This window comes from Sinocyclocheilus rhinocerous, unplaced genomic scaffold, assembly GCF_001515625.1.
Source record: "Sinocyclocheilus rhinocerous isolate Xijiao unplaced genomic scaffold, SAMN03320098_v1.1 scaffold4954, whole genome shotgun sequence".
Lineage (NCBI taxonomy): Eukaryota > Metazoa > Chordata > Actinopteri > Cypriniformes > Cyprinidae > Sinocyclocheilus > Sinocyclocheilus rhinocerous.
In genome coordinates, this window is record NW_015638549.1 from 35,630 (window position 1) to 54,021 (window position 18,392).

The window sequence follows — 18,392 nt, forward strand, 5'->3', positions numbered from 1 at the left end:
CTGATATCTAGATCAGTTTATGTCAGTATCTGCTGCACTGTTATAAAGATCTCATTGATTTACATCACAAGCAGCAGAACTTCATCATAGAAATATCAGCATCTGCAGCAAAATTGATCAGTTTGAGTCTCTGAATAAAAGTCTCTGTTTTTTCCTCCATATTCTCACTGTATCAAGACTATATGAGCCATAAAAGCCTGATTAGATCAAATATGATACTCAACAAAAAACACAAATGTGACCCTGGAGCACAAAACCAGTCATAAGGGTCAATTTTTCGAAATTTATGCATTAAAACTTTATTATTATAAGCTAGAATAATAATTATTATATTTTATTCATTAAAGTAGTAAACGTTTATGGAGTACAATAATATCCTACACTGTAATAAATATACTTTAAATGCTTTATTATTATAAGCTACAATAATAATTGTTATATTTTAAGTAGAAAAAGTTTATGGCATACAATGATATCCTATACTGTAATAAATATATCCTGCAAATACTTTATTATTATAAACTATTATAATAGTTTTTTTTATATATATATACATATTTTTTATCAATACTAATAGCTATATAGTGTACTTTTTAATTTACTCATCATATTTGGCTTAATGCTAGGCTCATGAATATTAATTATATTCTGGAGAGGAAAGTTCAAGAAAGTTCCCCAGCAATGTCAGCAGGAACTCATTAATATTCATAAGCTCAGCCTTAGGTCATGATGTCAGAACCAGCCTCCTCCCCAAGTTTAAAACAAACTAGTGAACACACCACTAATGCTTAGTTACAGAATGGGACAGTAGCGCCACCTGCTGCTGGAATGTGAAATGAGCTTACTGGCTACCACAGAATCCATGAGATGCATGCATACAATTAAATATGTAAATGAGAAAAGCTGATTTCTGATTATTTGTTGCTCTTTAAATTTAACTTTTAGAATGTGATGCAAAACCGTATATGTAGCGGTAAATAAAATAAGATTGACTTTGATTAAGTCAAAGTGTGGTGTGTTATCACCGAAGATAAATTTGTTATTGTTGCTACACAAACAAAGGTGAGAAAAAACATAATATGAAAAAACAATATTTCTCCGTTAGGTCTCCGGCGACCAGCCCGACCCCTCAGAGACGGGCCCCTCCTCCGGGGCCTCCGGCACGCCCAGGTTCTCGCGGCTCGGCCCCGGGGCCCCCTGCTGCCGGCGGGCCACCCGTTCCCTCTCGCCCGGGAGCCTCTCCCGACCCCTTCGGCGGGCCCCCACCTCAGGTCCCGTCCCGGCCTAACCGCGCACCTCCCAGCGTGCCCAGGTGAGACTCGATTACCTCAGACAGTAGAAACTGCTAATGAAACAGTGCATTTGTGCTGGAAAACAATAATAACGCGCTCAGATTTGAGACGCGTGTAATTTCTGCGACACTAACTCCATCTAATGAAATTGCAAACTGTGGGTATATATGTTTGTCATAACAATGGAAGACAACCAATTGCATCTGATGACGCTAGTGCAGCAGAAATGATACGCAATGTACATGAAACATTCAGAAATGCTCAAACAAGACTAACCTTCTAGTCCTGCAGTCTAATAAGAACATCCGTTTGCTCTTAGCCGCGGAATGTGAGACTGTAACCGCTGGAGTAAGAGCAGTGGTGTGGGTGAGTTAACCGGTCACCATACCAACGTTTAAACGATAAGCAGCCATCACCGAAACTCAGCTCATTGTTAATCAAAGTGTCATCAAATCAGATTCAGATGTCCACAGTCTGGCGTCCTGCTTCTAACTCTTATTATCGTTCAAACGTTACAGATTTAAACCATTTGATGCACAGTGTGTTCTCAGTAGAGCTGGGTGATAGAGCAAACGTTCACTGGGATTTTGCATTGGATCATTAGACTCGGTTCAGGATCCTTCCTTTTCTCGTGACAGAAATCTCTGCGTGGCATTTTTCATATATTAAAAGGTTTAAAAGAACAGCATTTATTTGGAATAGAAATCTTTATGATTTCAACGATACTGTAAATTATAAATATTAATTAAAAAATATTTATATTTAAATAGTTGTTTAAGTATTGAGGTTTTATATTTATAATATAAATAAAAATGTGTAAAGTAATAATTTCTTTACAAAAATATCTTACCCCAAACTTTTAAACGGTACTTAATATACAGGTATGAATTAAAAAAATTACAAACTGATTACTTTAACTATCTTTTCCCTGCAGTTACATCTTGTATTTAGCATTTTGAATGATTGTTTGACTGAAATGATGGTTCATCAAAATATCATCAAAAGGCTTATAAATATGCTTTATATGACCCAGCTCTAATAGTCAGCATATCTCATCTATGAATGTCTCGATCACGTCGGCTCACATCAGACGCTTTACTAACTGTCCACAGGACGGCCTGAGGGATGTTTATGTTCTCTTTGCTTTTATTTGTGTTCATTCTTAAATTTGTCCTCTGTTGCGTGTGATTTGACTCGTTGTAACACTAACGGCAAACACTTGCTTCCTGACAGCAACACACACACACACACACACACACACACACTCTCACTCACACACACTCTCACTCACACACACTCTCACTCACACACACTCTCACTCACACACACTCTCACTCACACACACTCTCACTCACACACACTCTCACACACACACACACTTCCCAGCAGTCACTCACACACCTTTCATTCTGACCTTTTTAATGCTTTTAAAGTCCCTGATAAATGATCTGCAAAACCTCTGAATTGCAAAAATCAATTTTAAAAACCCATCACGGCTTAAGATGATTATGACTTATTGCTGATGCTTTTGAATTCATAATTGGCTGTTAAATCTTCAGGCAGAGGTTTTGGACGTCAGTCTCTGGTTAGCTTGGATTGGAGAAGTGTTGATGTTTCTGTCTCCTCCATGTTAACCGTGTGTGTCTCGCACATCCTCCCATCGCTCTGGCTCCACCCCTTCTGCTGATATTGATTATTTTTCACAGAATTACAATCAGTGACCAATGAGGACGAACGCTTCTGGTACGTCTGTGGTTCTCTCGCCATTCCCCGTCCCTCTCTGCATGACCGACTGTCTCTGAGACCCTCCCACACACACATACAACAGTCCAGAAATGATCTATTGGGACGTCTTTATCCGACAGTACAAATAAACAATAACAAACTCTTTACATGGGAATGTTCTAGTTAAATACAACCGAAGCTCTGCGTGACATGCTGTTGGAGTCAGTATTACAGTATGTTCTGCGGTAAATCGACAGCATATCATGTTGTATTTAACACAGAATCTGTTTATAGCAGAACTAAATCACTGAATGTGAAAATCTTTCAGACAGCCACTCAAATCCTCGTCCAGCTTGCATCTCGTATGCTGATTTAGTAGATGGACAGCAGGTCTCAGAACAGATTCTGTAATGTGCAAACATTACATCAGTTCTCTGAATGATTTATTTTCAGTTTTATTTAATTTAATCCAGATCTGAAAAGCCTTTCCTTCTGCGGCCCCGTGCACTTGTTTTATTTCAGTTTTGCCATCGTTATTTATGATCCCTCTTAATAAAAACCACTACAAACATCCAGTCAAACGCTGCACTTGTGACCTTTAGGGTGAAACTGAACAGTGGGGTCAAAGGTGAAGTGTCAGATGTATTTTGTCCATGTTGTTCGTCTCTTCATGGCATCTCATTCTGTCATGGTGTGATCTCTAAATGCTGTAAAGCAACTTTTACCACATGTCTATGTCTGATCAACCACACAACAGATGCACAGATCTATCACTCATTAGTAATACATAATAAACAGCAAATGGAATTTACTACCGGTAATTAATTACATTTTATTTGTTTAGATTTCATTTAATTTTACATTTTTGTAAATTGTATTACCCTTTATTTTATGTAACAATTATTAATTAATAATTAATTATTTAATTAAGAATCTTGTTAAATTATTACTGGAGATTGTATATTTTTTAATTATTTCTTTTAGAATTTAATTATTTTATTATTATGAAATTAATTTCTTATTTTGTTTAGATAATGTCAGAAATGCTTTTCAAATAAATATCATTTATTGAATTTTTTTATTGAATAAAAAGTATTAGTAATATTACTAAATAATAATTATTAGATTTTATATATTTTTAGCTATTTCTTTTAGAATTTATTTTAATATCATTAAATTAATTTCTTGAATTTATTTAGATAATGTCAAAAATGCAATTTCATTTTTTTTTAAATAAATAAATAAATAAAGGTATTATTAATAATTAATTTAAAACTTATTTTATTAAAAAGTTATTAATATTATAACCAGAGATATTTGATTCATAACTTTGGCAAAACTATGAAATTAAATATCCATTAAATATCTTACTTTTATGAACTCTAATAAGAGAAAATTAGTCAGTTTCTCAGTGCAAAATATTTTTACTTTCTCATGTGAATGAAATTCTTTCACATTTAATGAACACAATTTTGTGAATGTTTGCTCTGTGTGTGTGTGTGTGTGTGTGAGTGAGAGAGTGTGTGTGTGTGTGTGTGTGTGTGTGTGTGAGACTGTGTGTGTGTGTGTGTGTGTGTGTGTGTGTGGTACTCATCCATCTTCTCTCTGTGTTCCCATGGCAGCCGGCGACCCCCAGCATCACCTACTCGACCTAACTGACCCACAGACTCCTCCCTCTTAGACTATTAGCCCCTCCCACACCCGTGACAGACAGCGAGGACAGACACGCCCACCCAGCCAGAACTCCTCCCCTTCTCCTCAACTCACACACATTAATACACATACACAGTAAAGCCTCACTTGGACAGCACAACAACTCAACAACCCTCTGTCACAAGTTTAACCGTTCATTTCATATCATTTTGTCATCGTCAAACCAAACTTTAGAAGACTTTATTTATTTTCACCATGGCTCCTTATCTTGACTTAGCTTGACAAGAGAAGTTAGATGAATGAGCACAGGGTTTGATAAATGCATTTCTGTTGCCTAATTTATTTTCTGTCGTTTTTAAGCTTCTTTTGGTTCTCAGACGCTTGATTTCCTGCAGTTTATGGATGCATTATCTCTCCAAAGTGTGATCTGGAGTCTCATGATAACTGCATCTTCTGGAATGAGCTCGTGTGCATCTGTATTTCTGTTCATTACTTTGGCTCTTCTTGTTTTTGTTTCGTATGTGTGTCGGGCTGCAGTGGTCCCTGAGCTCACGGGCCAGAAGACGACACCAGACTCCCCGAAGGGTAATACACTTCTTACTGTATGTAGGCTGAGAAAGTCACTGACAGTAGAGTTGCACACAAAGCTTGGACAAAGTTGTTTAAATGTAAACATTAGGCCATTAAGTCAACACAATGCATTAATATGAAATAATCATATCTGTAGTTCACATCAATTTCACTACAACACAATATACAGTGGCTGTGAACATATTTGGACACTTAAGCCACAGTTAAAAGTCTAAATGTCATTTCATTAGAGGTGTTTATGAGGAAAACTCAACTGATTCAAACGAGTCATATGGTTCATAAAATTATTCACTTTTTCGAAGCGCGCGCTGGCGACACCTGCTGGTCGAAACTGTGTCAATGCAACGAGAACATAGTACAAAAATATGTTTTAAGATCAGTGTTTGATTGATCAGGCCAATTAGAGACACGTCATCGACACTGATCTTAAATGATAAAACTGACCCTAGATCAGTAAAACATTAGACACTGGTTCATGTGTTCACTGAGATCTTCCGTCGACACTGAATCGCACGACTCCGAACCACTGATTCAAATAGAAAGATTCGAATCTTCATGCGGCAGTGTTTAGAAAGCGCCCATCACTAAAGCAAAACAAACTAGTTTAAATCAGCTCCTATAATCATTAAACACTTGGTTTAACAGTTCAGAGTGTTGTTTACTGCACGGCGGCAGAGATTAATCAAAGTCTTACCTGCTGTCGATACAACAGTGAGACGCTGAAGCACCTATTTTTCCTCCCGTGACATTTAAACCGGGCTCACGTTGAAAACACACTAAGTTTGTGTGTGCACCATCGTCTCCTGAGGTAATTCCAATTAAAATAAATAAAATATCAACCAAACATTTCATTTTCACCCTAAAAGCAACACAGAAATCCTCTGAGGGCATCTTGAACCGAGCAGCACTAACCGTTATAGACGCAAATGGCAGCCGACGACCCCCAGCATCACCTACTCGACCCAACCGACCCACAGACTCCTCCCTCTTAGACTAGTAGCCCCTCCCACATCAGTGACAGGCAGCGAGAACAGACACGCCCACTCAGCCAGAACTCCTCCCCTTCTCTCTCCTCAACTCACACACACATTAATACACATCATACAACTCTACAACCCTCTGTCACAGTTTAACCTTTCATTTCACATTAATTCTGTCATCATCAAACCAAAATGTAGAAAAGGAAACATACTTGAGGAACTATTGACATCTTGAGAGCTGGAAGTTCGAAAGCCCTTATTTAGGAAACGTAGAACACAACATTTTTATGAACTCAAACTCTTTGACAGACGGTTGATGAGTTTTACATCACTGTTTATGCTGCTTATCTTCAAGAATGAGCTTGATAAGAAAAGTTAGATGAATGAGCACAGGGTTTGATAAATGCATTTCTGTTGCCTAATTTATTTTCTGTCGTTTTTAAGCTTCTTTTGGTTCTCAGACGCTTGATTTCCTGCAGTTTATGGATGCATTATCTCTCCAAAGTGTGATCTGGAGTCTCATGATAACTGCATCTTCTGGAATGAGCTCGTGTGCATCTGTATTTCTGTTCATTACTTTGGCTCTTCTTGTTTTTGTTTCGTATGTGTGTCGGGCTGCAGTGGTCCCTGAGCTCACGGGCCAGAAGACGACACCAGACTCCCCGAAGGGTAATACACTTCTTACTGTATGTAGGCTGAGAAAGTCACTGACAGTAGAGTTGCACACAAAGCTTGGACAAAGTTGTTTAAATGTAAACATTAGGCCATTAAGTCAACACAATGCATTAATATGAAATAATAATATCTGTAGTTCACATCAATTTCACTACAACACAATATACAGTGGCTGTGAACATATTTGGACACTTAAGCCACAGTTAAAAGTCTAAATGTCATTTCATTAGAGGTGTTTATGAGGAAAACTCAACTGATTCAAACGAGTCATATGGTTCATAAAATTATTCACTTTTTCGAAGCGCGCGCTGGCGACACCTGCTGGTCGAAACTGTGTCAATGCAACGAGAACATAGTACAAAAATATGTTTTAAGATCAGTGTTTGATTGATCAGGCCAATTAGAGACACGTCATCGACACTGATCTTAAATGATAAAACTGACCCTAGATCAGTAAAACATTAGACACTGGTTCATGTGTTCACTGAGATCTTCCGTCGACACTGAATCGCACGACTCCGAACCACTGATTCAAATAGAAAGATTCGAATCTTCATGCGGCAGTGTTTAGAAAGCGCCCATCACTAAAGCAAAACAAACTAGTTTAAATCAGCTCCTATAATCATTAAACACTTGGTTTAACAGTTCAGAGTGTTGTTTACTGCACGGCGGCAGAGATTAATCAAAGTCTTACCTGCTGTCGATACAACAGTGAGACGCTGAAGCACCTATTTTTCCTCCCGTGACATTTAAACCGGGCTCACGTTGAAAACACACTAAGTTTGTGTGTGCACCATCGTCTCCTGAGGTAATTCCAATTAAAATAAATAAAATATCAACCAAACATTTCATTTTCACCCTAAAAGCAACACAGAAATCCTCTGAGGGCATTTTGAACCGAGCAGCAATAACCGTTATAGACGCAATATGGCGCCAAATCTTGAAGCGCGAACGCGGAGTGATACGAGACGCGGGAAAGTAGTACCGGCATAGCGACAAAATATTTCTCAAGATTATAAGTTAAACGTGTTTGTTTAAGGTTACAGTTAATATATTAGTTAAAATAAAAATATTGTAATGGAATCAATTAAAAAACACCCGATGAGCGCTGATTATTCAGGCATATTTGACCACTAAATGACGTGACTGACCAATCAGAATGAAGTATTCTAGACCGAGGGGGAAAAAACAGTCCGACAACAACAACAACTAATAAAAATAAATAAAATCAAAAATACTTTTAAAATAATTGTTTTATTAAAATAATTAAAAATTTAAAAATAAATAATGCAGTACAGTACTATAATGAGTAGAAAAATGTCAAAAAAGTTGTCAAATAATATTTTTGGCATTTTATAGTATTAATTTGGGTCTTTATACATGAAAATATATAATATAATATAAAATATATACTTAAAAAAGTTTTAAAAAAGAATTTGATTTTATTTTCATCCAATGATTGACATTTAGACATTTTAGATGCGACTTTAGTGAACAAATGCTTTGTGTGGCCACTATATTACATTTGTACTTGATTCTAAACTATTGTGTAACATTCAAATGCTTCTCATTAATGAAAGTTCCTCAGAGGTTTGAAGCAGGGATCGTGGGGTTTGTCTTCTCTCCGTGTGACTCCGAGGACAGTTTCTGCAGAGCTTTCTTTTGTCTCGATGCTTACTCTTCTGTCTTCTTTCCTTCTCTGCTTTCATGGCTCAGCGGCCCTTCTCGCCCCGAGAGCCCCTTTTCTCCACGCGACCCTTAGCATCGTTTTCTTCTTCTGTTTTCCCCCACATCGAGTTAAACCCACCAGCATTGCATCGGACACGAGCAAAGAACACGGAGGAACCCAAAAACCTTCCAGATGTTTTGAGAAACCAGTTTCTGTCTTTGGTTAAACCTCCTTCAAGCTCATTGTGGAGATCCAGTATCACAACCATCAAGCCTTCTAGAAACTCCTCACATTGTGACCCTTTAAAAATGTCGTGTACGAGTTTCTTTCTTCCGTGGAACACAAAAGAAAATGTTCCAACGGTTTCAGGTCCCATTGACTTGCATGGTACGGACAAACAATACTGCGGAAGTCAATGGGACCCAAAACGGGTTTGGTTCCCAACATTCTTCAAAATATTGAAATCCTGAAGTTGTTTATTATTTTGCAGTGCAAACGTGCCGATGTAAGAGCTCTCCGGTACGAGGACGTGTGTTCACCCTCAGTGCTTGTGCTCAGAAATCATTCATTCATTAGTGAACCTGAACCTTCGGTGGGGCTGGATTGAATTAGAGAGTGCAATATATTCACCGGTCAGCCGTATCTAGACGCTGACCGCACGTTCATGTCATTTAATACACAAATAGTGCCGTTTTAGGGTGAACAGACGTTCTCGAGTTCGGTGAGACGCTTGTGTGTTTACACTTCTTTTAATAAATCGAGACTAATGCTGAAGACTGTTCAGGACGAATGATCACGCCGGGATGGTTGGATGTTTGGAAGTGAATACTTGCTGTACAGTATATACTGTTTACTAACAAATAGCATGTGAAAGTGCACTATTCAATGTTAAACAGTAGTATGCAACATTGTCGACTCACTGCATGTTTAATTCAGCAAGCTGCATTCAGATATTAAGTCATTTTTGCATTTTAAAGTCTGAACAAACTCAAATCTGCACATTTTTTGGTCATTAGGGTATCCATACAGAACATTTGCATACTGTGCATAGTGTACATACTGCAGAAATAGTAACAGTTGTGTGCTATTCTGAACATGAAGTTGATTAAAGGTGCTGTAAGAGATTTTTAGTTTCCATCACGTCGATCAAGCCACAACTCTTTTTTGGCATTAAAAATAGTTTAAAGCACCTTTAAACATCACCGATGGACATTTTTTCACGTGTGCGTGGACAGCTGTCCCTCGTGCATTGAAATTATGCAAAGTTTTGTCAGTAATTTAAGGTTCATTACGAAAATCAAGATCTAGCAAAAAGAGAAACGTAAAATATCACTCGTTTGTTCTGATGTTGTTTTGTTGAAAATGAGAAAATATGAGCGCAACCCTCCACAACGGTGAACTGTAATTCTGTTGTTTGTTGTAATAATAATAATAATAAGTATAAATATGATAAAGCCCCTGTTGCTAATAGTTGACGTTGTAGCATGACCAGACCGTCTGCAGATTCAACTGTACCGTATCTATAGTGTTTCCGTCCTCATCATTCACTCCAAACCTTCCCTGAATCCACTCTGAGTCTTAGTAAAACCCACTAAGCTGAGAAGATTTATGGTTATTTAAGAGTTAAAGCGTTTGTCATGGACATACTGTATCTTAAGTGTTGCGTATCTTTGTGGTGCATTTGCAAATTGTGCTTCTACTGTTTAGAGACTAGTCCACATGTATGATTACTGAATATTTAATTATTATGGGTGATTTATTTAAATTAAGCTAATGAAATGGAGAGTGTGGCGGAAGAAACCGGGCCTCTTTCTGTGTTTGGACAGAAGGTGTTACAATACTGAGTGTGTAACGTGTCTCTGCTTGGACGAGTTTGTCATCATTAAAGTTCAGTGTACCAAAATGTTGTTTTTGTGTCACTTTTTGTCTTCAGAGGGTTTAAAAGATGTATTAGCCGTTTAGAAATAAAATCATGCGTAATTATCACATAACATGTCTTATGACAAAAGTCAAAACTGACATAATAAATCATTAAAAAAAAAGTATGATAAAAAGGCATAATTATGATGTCAATTATGAGATAATCAAAATTATGAAATACCAAGTCAAAATTATGAGATGATAAAGTTAGGAGATAAGATCTACGTAGTCATGATTATAATATAAAAAGTCATTTATGAGATAAGTCAATTATGACATAAAAAGTGAACTATGAGATAAAAAGTAAAAATTATGACATGATTATGAGGTCATTGATATTGAGGTCATGATTATGAGATAAAAAGTCATTTATGAGATAAAGTAAAAATTCTGACACAAGGTCATGATTATGAGATAAAAAAAAGTCATGAGATAAAGACCTACTAAGCCATAATTATAAGATAGTCATAATTATGAGATAAAAAGTAAAAATTCTGACATACGGTCATGATTATAATATAAAAAGTCATTTATGAGATAAAAAGTCAATTATGAGATAAAAAGTAAAAATTCTGACACAAGTTCATGATTATGAGATAAAAAGGCATTTATGAGATAAAAAAAGTCGTGAGATAAGACCTATTAAGTCACAATTATAAGATAAAAAGTCATTTATGAGATAAAAAGTGAATTATGAGATAGAAAGTAAAAATTCTGACATGATTATGAGGTCATTGATATTGAGGTCATGATTATGAGATAAAAAGTCATTTATGAGATAAAGTAAAAATTCTGACACAAGGTCATGATTATGAGATAAAAAAAAGTCATGAGATAAAGACCTACTAAGCCATAATTATAAGATAGTCATAATTATGAGATAAAAAGTAAAAATTCTGACAAAGTCATGATTATAATATAAAAAGTCATTTATGAGATAAGTCAATTATGACATAAAAAGTAAAAATTCTGACACAAGGTCATGATTATGAGATAAAAAGGCATTTATGAGATAAAAAAAAGTCGTGAGATAAGACCTATTAAGTCACAATTATAAGATAAAAAGTCATTTATGAGATAAAAAGTGAATTATGAGATAGAAAGTAAAAATTCTGACATGATTATGAGGTCATGATTATGAGATAAAAAGGCATTTATGAGATAAAAAAGTATTGAGATAAGACCTAGTAAGTCATAATTATAAGATAAAAAGTCATAATTATGAGATAAAAAGTAAAAATTCTGACAAAGTCATGATTATAATATAAAAAGTCATTTGTGAGATAAAAAGTCAATTATGAGATAAAAAGTAAAAATTCTGACAAAGTCATGATTATAATATAAAAAGTCATTTGTGAGATAAAAAGTCAATTATGAGATAAAAAGTAAAAATTCTGACAAAGTCATGATTATAATATAAAAAGTCATTTGTGAGATAAAAAGTCAATTATGAGATAAAAAGTAAAAATTCTGACAAAGTCATGATTATAATATAAAAAGTCATTTGTGAGATAAAAAGTCAATTATGAGATAAAAAGTAAAAATTCTGACAAAGTCATGATTATAATATAAAAAGTCATTTATGAGATAAAAAGTCAATTATGAGATAAAAAGTAAAAATTCTGACATAAGGTCATGATTGTAATATATAAAGTCATTTATGAGATAAAAAGTCGCGAGAAGACCTATTAAGCCATAATTATAAGATAGTTATGAGAATCATAATTATGAGAAAAATGTTAAATTACGACATGAGGTCATAATTATGAGACAAAAATGCATATTGAGACATGAAAACTCAATTGTGGAATAAAGTCAAAATTATGCTACTAGGTCATAATTATGAAAAAAGTAATGACCTACCAAGTCATAATTATGAGATAGATAAAACTCAATTATGACAAAGTCGTAATCATGAGATTAAAAAGTCAAAATTATGACATACTAAATCATAATTATGATAAAAAGTCATGAGATAGACCTACAGAGTCATAATTATGAGATAAAAGGTCAAAATTATGACGAAATCATAATTATAAGATTAAAAGGTCAAAATTATGACAAAATCATAATTATAAGATTAAAAGGTCATAATTATGACAGGCCAATTATTGGATAAAAAATCAAAATGATGACATACTAATTAATAATTGCAATTATGAGATGAAAAGTCAAAACTTTGAAATAAAAAGGCAATTATTGTCATTATTTGACTTGTCATGCGTCATAAATAGCATGCTTTTTTTCTCGCTGAGGTCATTAAAAGCACGCCGATTAAAACAGTTTTAGCAGTACATTGTCATTACATACAACGAATACTTGAAATCATGCATTGCATTAAAAATGTCAACCTCAAACGTCACAGTCTTATGAAAAGAACATGAAATCATGAACTTCAGACATAAAACGCTCTTCATTTTGCTCAATCAGGTTTATTTAGGAGGCAAATCATCACTTGAACTACGCATTATTCCTTCATTGTGTTCCATTAGTCTGAATTAAAACAGATTAGTGTGTAATTATCCCAAATAAATAGAATTCTCCTTTAGTTCAGCCGCAGTATGAAACCACACAAACATCCCGTCCTCTCTTCGCACTAGATTCATCCGAGTCATCAGCAGGCAAACGCAAGCCTTCCTCCAGTCAATATACAGTATGATACACAGTTACACTATTTACACGTCTGTTACATGAACAAGCAAAACAATCAACGTCTGATTAAAGCCCACGCCCAAAAGAATCACTGTAAAATATATTCATACATGAACGCAGATAGAGATGATGTGCAATGATGCTTCAGAGTACAGCAGGGTGAAATACTCTGGTACTGCAGCCCAAACACAGTATTCAGATGTAAACTCAATCGACATGCTTCCAGTTATACCCACATACATGAGTCCACTTGAATTCTTCAGCTGTAAATAGATAAAGCAACGCTTTCTATGAAGCCTGTGTAAATATAATGCATTAGAGAGCCATGCACAATGCATTCTACTTCAGAACTGGCTGAATGTTTTTGTAAATAAATCTATGCATACAATTCTAAAGAGCATAATGCATCTAAAACAGCCTTATGCAATGCACAACGCTCTTTAAAGGTGTAGCTGCGGTTATAATTATTTACACAAACATACAAGACACGAAGAAGAGCTTTATCTTCACAGAAAGTGTTGCCAGCGATTGCAAACCCCCGTAACGCTGCTGAACATATCTCTGTATCTGAGGATGTTTATGGATGAACTCACCGTTCAAGCTTTGCTCATGTAAGAGGAATTATTACAAATCGTTTTCTCTAATATATATATATATATATATGTACAGCTCTCACAAACGCTCGATCATTCACTCTACATACGAACAACACTCAAAACTCTCGGCTGACGGTCGCTAGCGTCATAGAGTTAGCTGCAAACAATCGCCAACATCTCGAAAGCTTCGACATCTGGAAAAAACACAAGGTGCTCGCGTGTTTGTAGGGAAGAGATTATAATTGCATTTTTCAATAAATCCCAATTGGAAAAGCAAAAACAACCCGGTTTGTGTCCACTGAACACTCTCGGCTCGGCTCTAACCTAAAGTGTGATGCATGCGTGAATTTATGAATTTATGTTTTAGTTCTGATTCAGTTTCTGCATGTCATTACCTTCTCGATACTCTGCCCCTACATGCTTCATAATCGGATTCTCTCAGAAAACTCATCTTAATCCAGACCTGCTTTATGATATCAATGCTACTCATCGCTGTACCCTAGTTAGTGTGCGAGTTCACTATCCCACCCGGCATGGATCTGAATCATACTGATCTGTCACCTGTCTATTGCACTTATTTGATAAAGTAAAAGAGGACAAATGTATCAGGGAAAAGACACAGAGCAGAACTGGTTTACACACAAACCAAACGGAGCCAAAGAGCTTCCGAATGCATCGGATTTCTCTTATCCACTGAAGAAAGCAGAGAAACTAAGAGGAAACCCCATTTAATACGTGTGTGCGTATTGTCAAACGGAGACGGAGAGACAGACGCGGTCACACCACCAGGATCTTGACCTCGTCGTGCTCGTCGGGCCGGTAGAAGAACGGGATGCAGGGGTTTTCTGCCAGGAAGGGAGCGGGTCTGGCCTGAGGATTCTGGATCTCCTGCAGCAGCTGCATGATCTGGCGGGCCGTGCCGTCCTCTGTGGGTCTCAGGGGGGCGGATCCAGGCCTCTCTGGACTCTGGGATTGAGTCTGTGGGTCTGTGCTGGACTGAGGCGCTGTAGACGCCTCCACCGCTGTGCTCAGGTCCAGAACGGCTGAGTGAAGAGGAATACTTTAGGAAAACCACACAGAACTCGTATTACTGTAAACAAGATTCTAATATGATGATGCAAAAACGGTCTGTAGATTCGACAACACTCTTGAATTATCAGAGCTACACGTTGTTGAATTGAATGCTAGATGCAGGTCATTAACCAAAACACAAATAAAGACTTAATGCATAATGTGGGACCTTTGCAAAAACGGAGCACAGAAAATGCCACACATAGATTCTGGGACAATTTTTAAGTGATTAATCAAATAGTTTCATGATTCTCATGCTTTCTGACTAATGAATTTCCACGATTTTTTTCCAGTTGGATTTTTGAAAATAGTATTTCTAGCTGAAAAAATAGTTATAAAATCTATATTAACTATAATGTATTGACTTTTCCTTTTATATTTCAAATTAATATATGAAAATAATATTGTATTTATTATTATTATTAATATTATTAATTATATAGAAACATTTTAAAAGTGAGCATAAGTAGAAAAATTGACATTGACTATATTGTATTGACTTTTCCTTTTATATTTTAAATTAATATGAAAATTACACTACTATTAATAGTATTAGTTATTCTTATTAATATCATTACTTAAATAGAAATAGTTTAAATCTGAGCATAACTAGAAACATTTAAATTAACTACAGAAATTTCCAAGACTTTTCTATTTATATTTTTAATGAATATATTTAAACAATACTGCTTTTAATATTATTATGATTATTTATTTATTAATACTAGTGCTGGGCAACGATTAATTGTGATAGTATGTGTGTGTACTGTGTATATTTATTATGTATATATAAATACACACATGCATGTATATATTTAAGAAAAATATATTATGTTTATATAAAATATATTTATATATATAATATAAATTATAGGAATATAAATATATACACATGTAAATATTTTCAAAATATATACTGTATGTGTGTACACTTATATATACATAATAAATATACACAGTACACAAACATATACCATGTAAACAAAAACTTTTATTTTGGATGCGATTAATCGCGATTAATCGTTGCCCAGCACTAATTAATACTAATATTAATAATTAAATAGAAATCGTTTAAAACTGAGCATAACTAGAAAAAGAGATTAAATCGACTATAGAAATATCCATGACTTTTCCAGGCCTTCTGAAAGCGGAAGCTCCTGTAGTTGAACTGGTTCACTGAATCGACTCATCTGAACGAACTGAAGTTGAACTGGTTCACTGAATCGACTCATTTGAATGAACTGAAGTTGAACTGGTTAACTGAATCGACTCATCTGAACGAACGAAAGTTGAACTGGTTCACTGAATCGACTCATTTGAATGAACTGAAGTTGAACTGGTTAACTGAATCGACTCATCTGAACGAACTGAATCAGTGTGACTGTGCTGTTGTACCGGAACCGTCCGTGTTTCCGTCAGCAGGATGAAGGTGTTCTCCTCCGGAGGACAGGAGGCCGGGGTTACTGACGGCACTCGTGTATCTGCTGTACCATTCGTTACGCTCGCCCACCAGACGCATGACCAGATCCTGCAGCTCCGCTAGCTTCGCCTGAGAACACACACACACGCGTCAACATCAGGCTGCAGACGTCACTCCATCACTCAGCTGCTCCTTGTACCTTCATCTCCTCCTTGTCTTTAGCCAACATGTTGATGTACTGCTCCTTCTCAAAGTGTCTTTGTTTCATGATGGCTCTCTGGTTCTGATACAGCGCGATGTATTCACCTACACACACAACACAACACAACAACAGTCACAAAAAACACATCTATAAACAAAAACAGTATCAAATTTAACTGCTACAGCTCTTATCACTGAATTGAATTTAACAAGTTAAAAAAACTCAAACTTAACCCTAACCCCCCCGCCCCCCTTGAAGGTCAAGTTAATTTTATTTAATTATATTTTCTCTATAGCGCCAGATCACAACAGAAGTCATTTAAAGTTACCTTTCCGATAAAACAGGTCTATACCGTGTTCTTTTATTCAACAAACTAAATAGCCATATGTCATTTATCTTATTTACACGACAGCATGTCATTTCGGTCTCTACGCTATGGTCGCGCTCTCTGTATCACGCACAGCGGAGTTCCGCACGATGCGCGCGCGCACACACACACACACACACAAGTGAGCACACTCCCACTAGTTGTTGTAAATATTAAGCCACAAAACGATTCATATTTAAATATGAATTCTCCGTGTCTCTGTGTCAATGAATGGCGCAGTCGCACGGTTTTGATTACTACTCGTACTGAAGCGCGTGTGACGCTTTCGGTGATTTCACCGTCTGCCGTCTCACTAAATGAGAACATAAATACATGAACAACATCTCCAGAACTGCTCTGAGAGTCACTTCATGAGCAACACAATATTTCTTCAATGTTTTAATTGTAATATTAAACTACATTTATTTTCCAAAAAATACCATTTGTTTAATTTTCATTACTTAAAAGATAAATTAAATGAATGTTTTATGCCATAAAATATGTAAATACACAACACAGAATTTCTGAGCAAAAAATCATAAGGCTATTGTAAGAATAAATGCAACTTGTTATTATGCTTTCAAATAAGTAGACACGCTAAAACAGAATTTGGTTACAATAAAACTTAAGGTTGGAAAAAATAAAACATTTCATAGGGCCCTAAACATGTAATTTTTGATAAACGTTTAATAAATTGATGTTAAATTGTTTAGGTTTCATGATTTTAATTAGTTAGACATGCTTTTTGATTAATACAATTTATTTTAACCATTAATAAGGAGTCCAGAAAAAAACAAAAAAAACAAGGGTGTTTGCTGGAAAAGAAGCTAATGTGCATTAAAAAATGAATTTATAATAATATATCTAGAAATATTTATGGTGTTTTGAAGTGATAACAATACTCATGCATGTCCATTACCGCATTATATCTGATGTATTACTGAATATGGGCATTATTAATTAAACAAAGAAATAGTTTAAAACTGAGCACAAGTAGAAAAATGTATATTGACTATAGGAGCATCCTTTAAAAACATTTAAATTCTAAAATAAATAAATAAATAAAAATAAAATTAATATATTAAATAGTATTATTAGAACTAATTATGAATATTAATACTAATAATTAAATAGAAAGTTTAAAACTGAGCACAAGTAGAAACATTGAAATTGTATTCTATATAGTATTGACTGTGTTTTATGAATATTTTAAAACAATATTGCTATTAATATGTATATCTAGACAGGAGAGTAGTATAAATGAAATAAGCTCTCTGCATGCAGCGGTGTCTGACCGATGGTGTCCGTTTCTCCTGACAGCTGAATGCAGCGGTGCTCCAGCTCCTCCACCCGCTCCTTCAGATCCACCTTCTCCTGCATGAGTGCCATGAAACGCTCCTGGAGTTTCTCCATGGCCACCCGCAGAGCCTCGTGCACCTCCACCGGGACCCCGTCAGAGCCTCCTACAAAAGGTACAGTAATCGTTAGAGAGTAAAATAATAAATGTGACCCTGGAGTCTTAAGTCGCTGGGGTATATTTGTAGCAATAGCCAACAATACATTGTATGGGTCAAAATTA

At 35.6% G+C, this 18,392-nt stretch overlaps 2 protein-coding genes across 2 annotated transcripts in view; one reads left to right on the plus strand and one right to left on the minus strand.

Annotated features, from left to right (window-relative positions):
* LOC107749684 (dynamin-1-like) overlaps positions 1 to 9,933 on the plus strand; it is a 45,205-nt gene extending 35,272 nt beyond the window's left edge. The window contains exons 12-13 of the mRNA XM_016564834.1: positions 1,106 to 1,312; positions 8,633 to 9,933. Of these exons, the coding sequence (XP_016420320.1) occupies positions 1,106 to 1,312; positions 8,633 to 8,678 (253 nt within the window). The 3' untranslated portion in view covers positions 8,679 to 9,933. The remainder of the gene's footprint in view (positions 1 to 1,105; positions 1,313 to 8,632) is intronic.
* Positions 9,934 to 12,917: 2,984 nt separating this feature from the next.
* Positions 12,918 to 18,392, minus strand: part of LOC107749685 (golgin subfamily A member 2) — a gene marked incomplete at its 5' end in the record, with an annotated part of 36,460 nt that continues 30,985 nt past the window's right edge. The window contains 4 exon segments of the mRNA XM_016564835.1: positions 12,918 to 14,796; positions 16,220 to 16,373; positions 16,444 to 16,550; positions 18,109 to 18,276. Of these exon segments, the coding sequence (XP_016420321.1) occupies positions 14,531 to 14,796; positions 16,220 to 16,373; positions 16,444 to 16,550; positions 18,109 to 18,276 (695 nt within the window).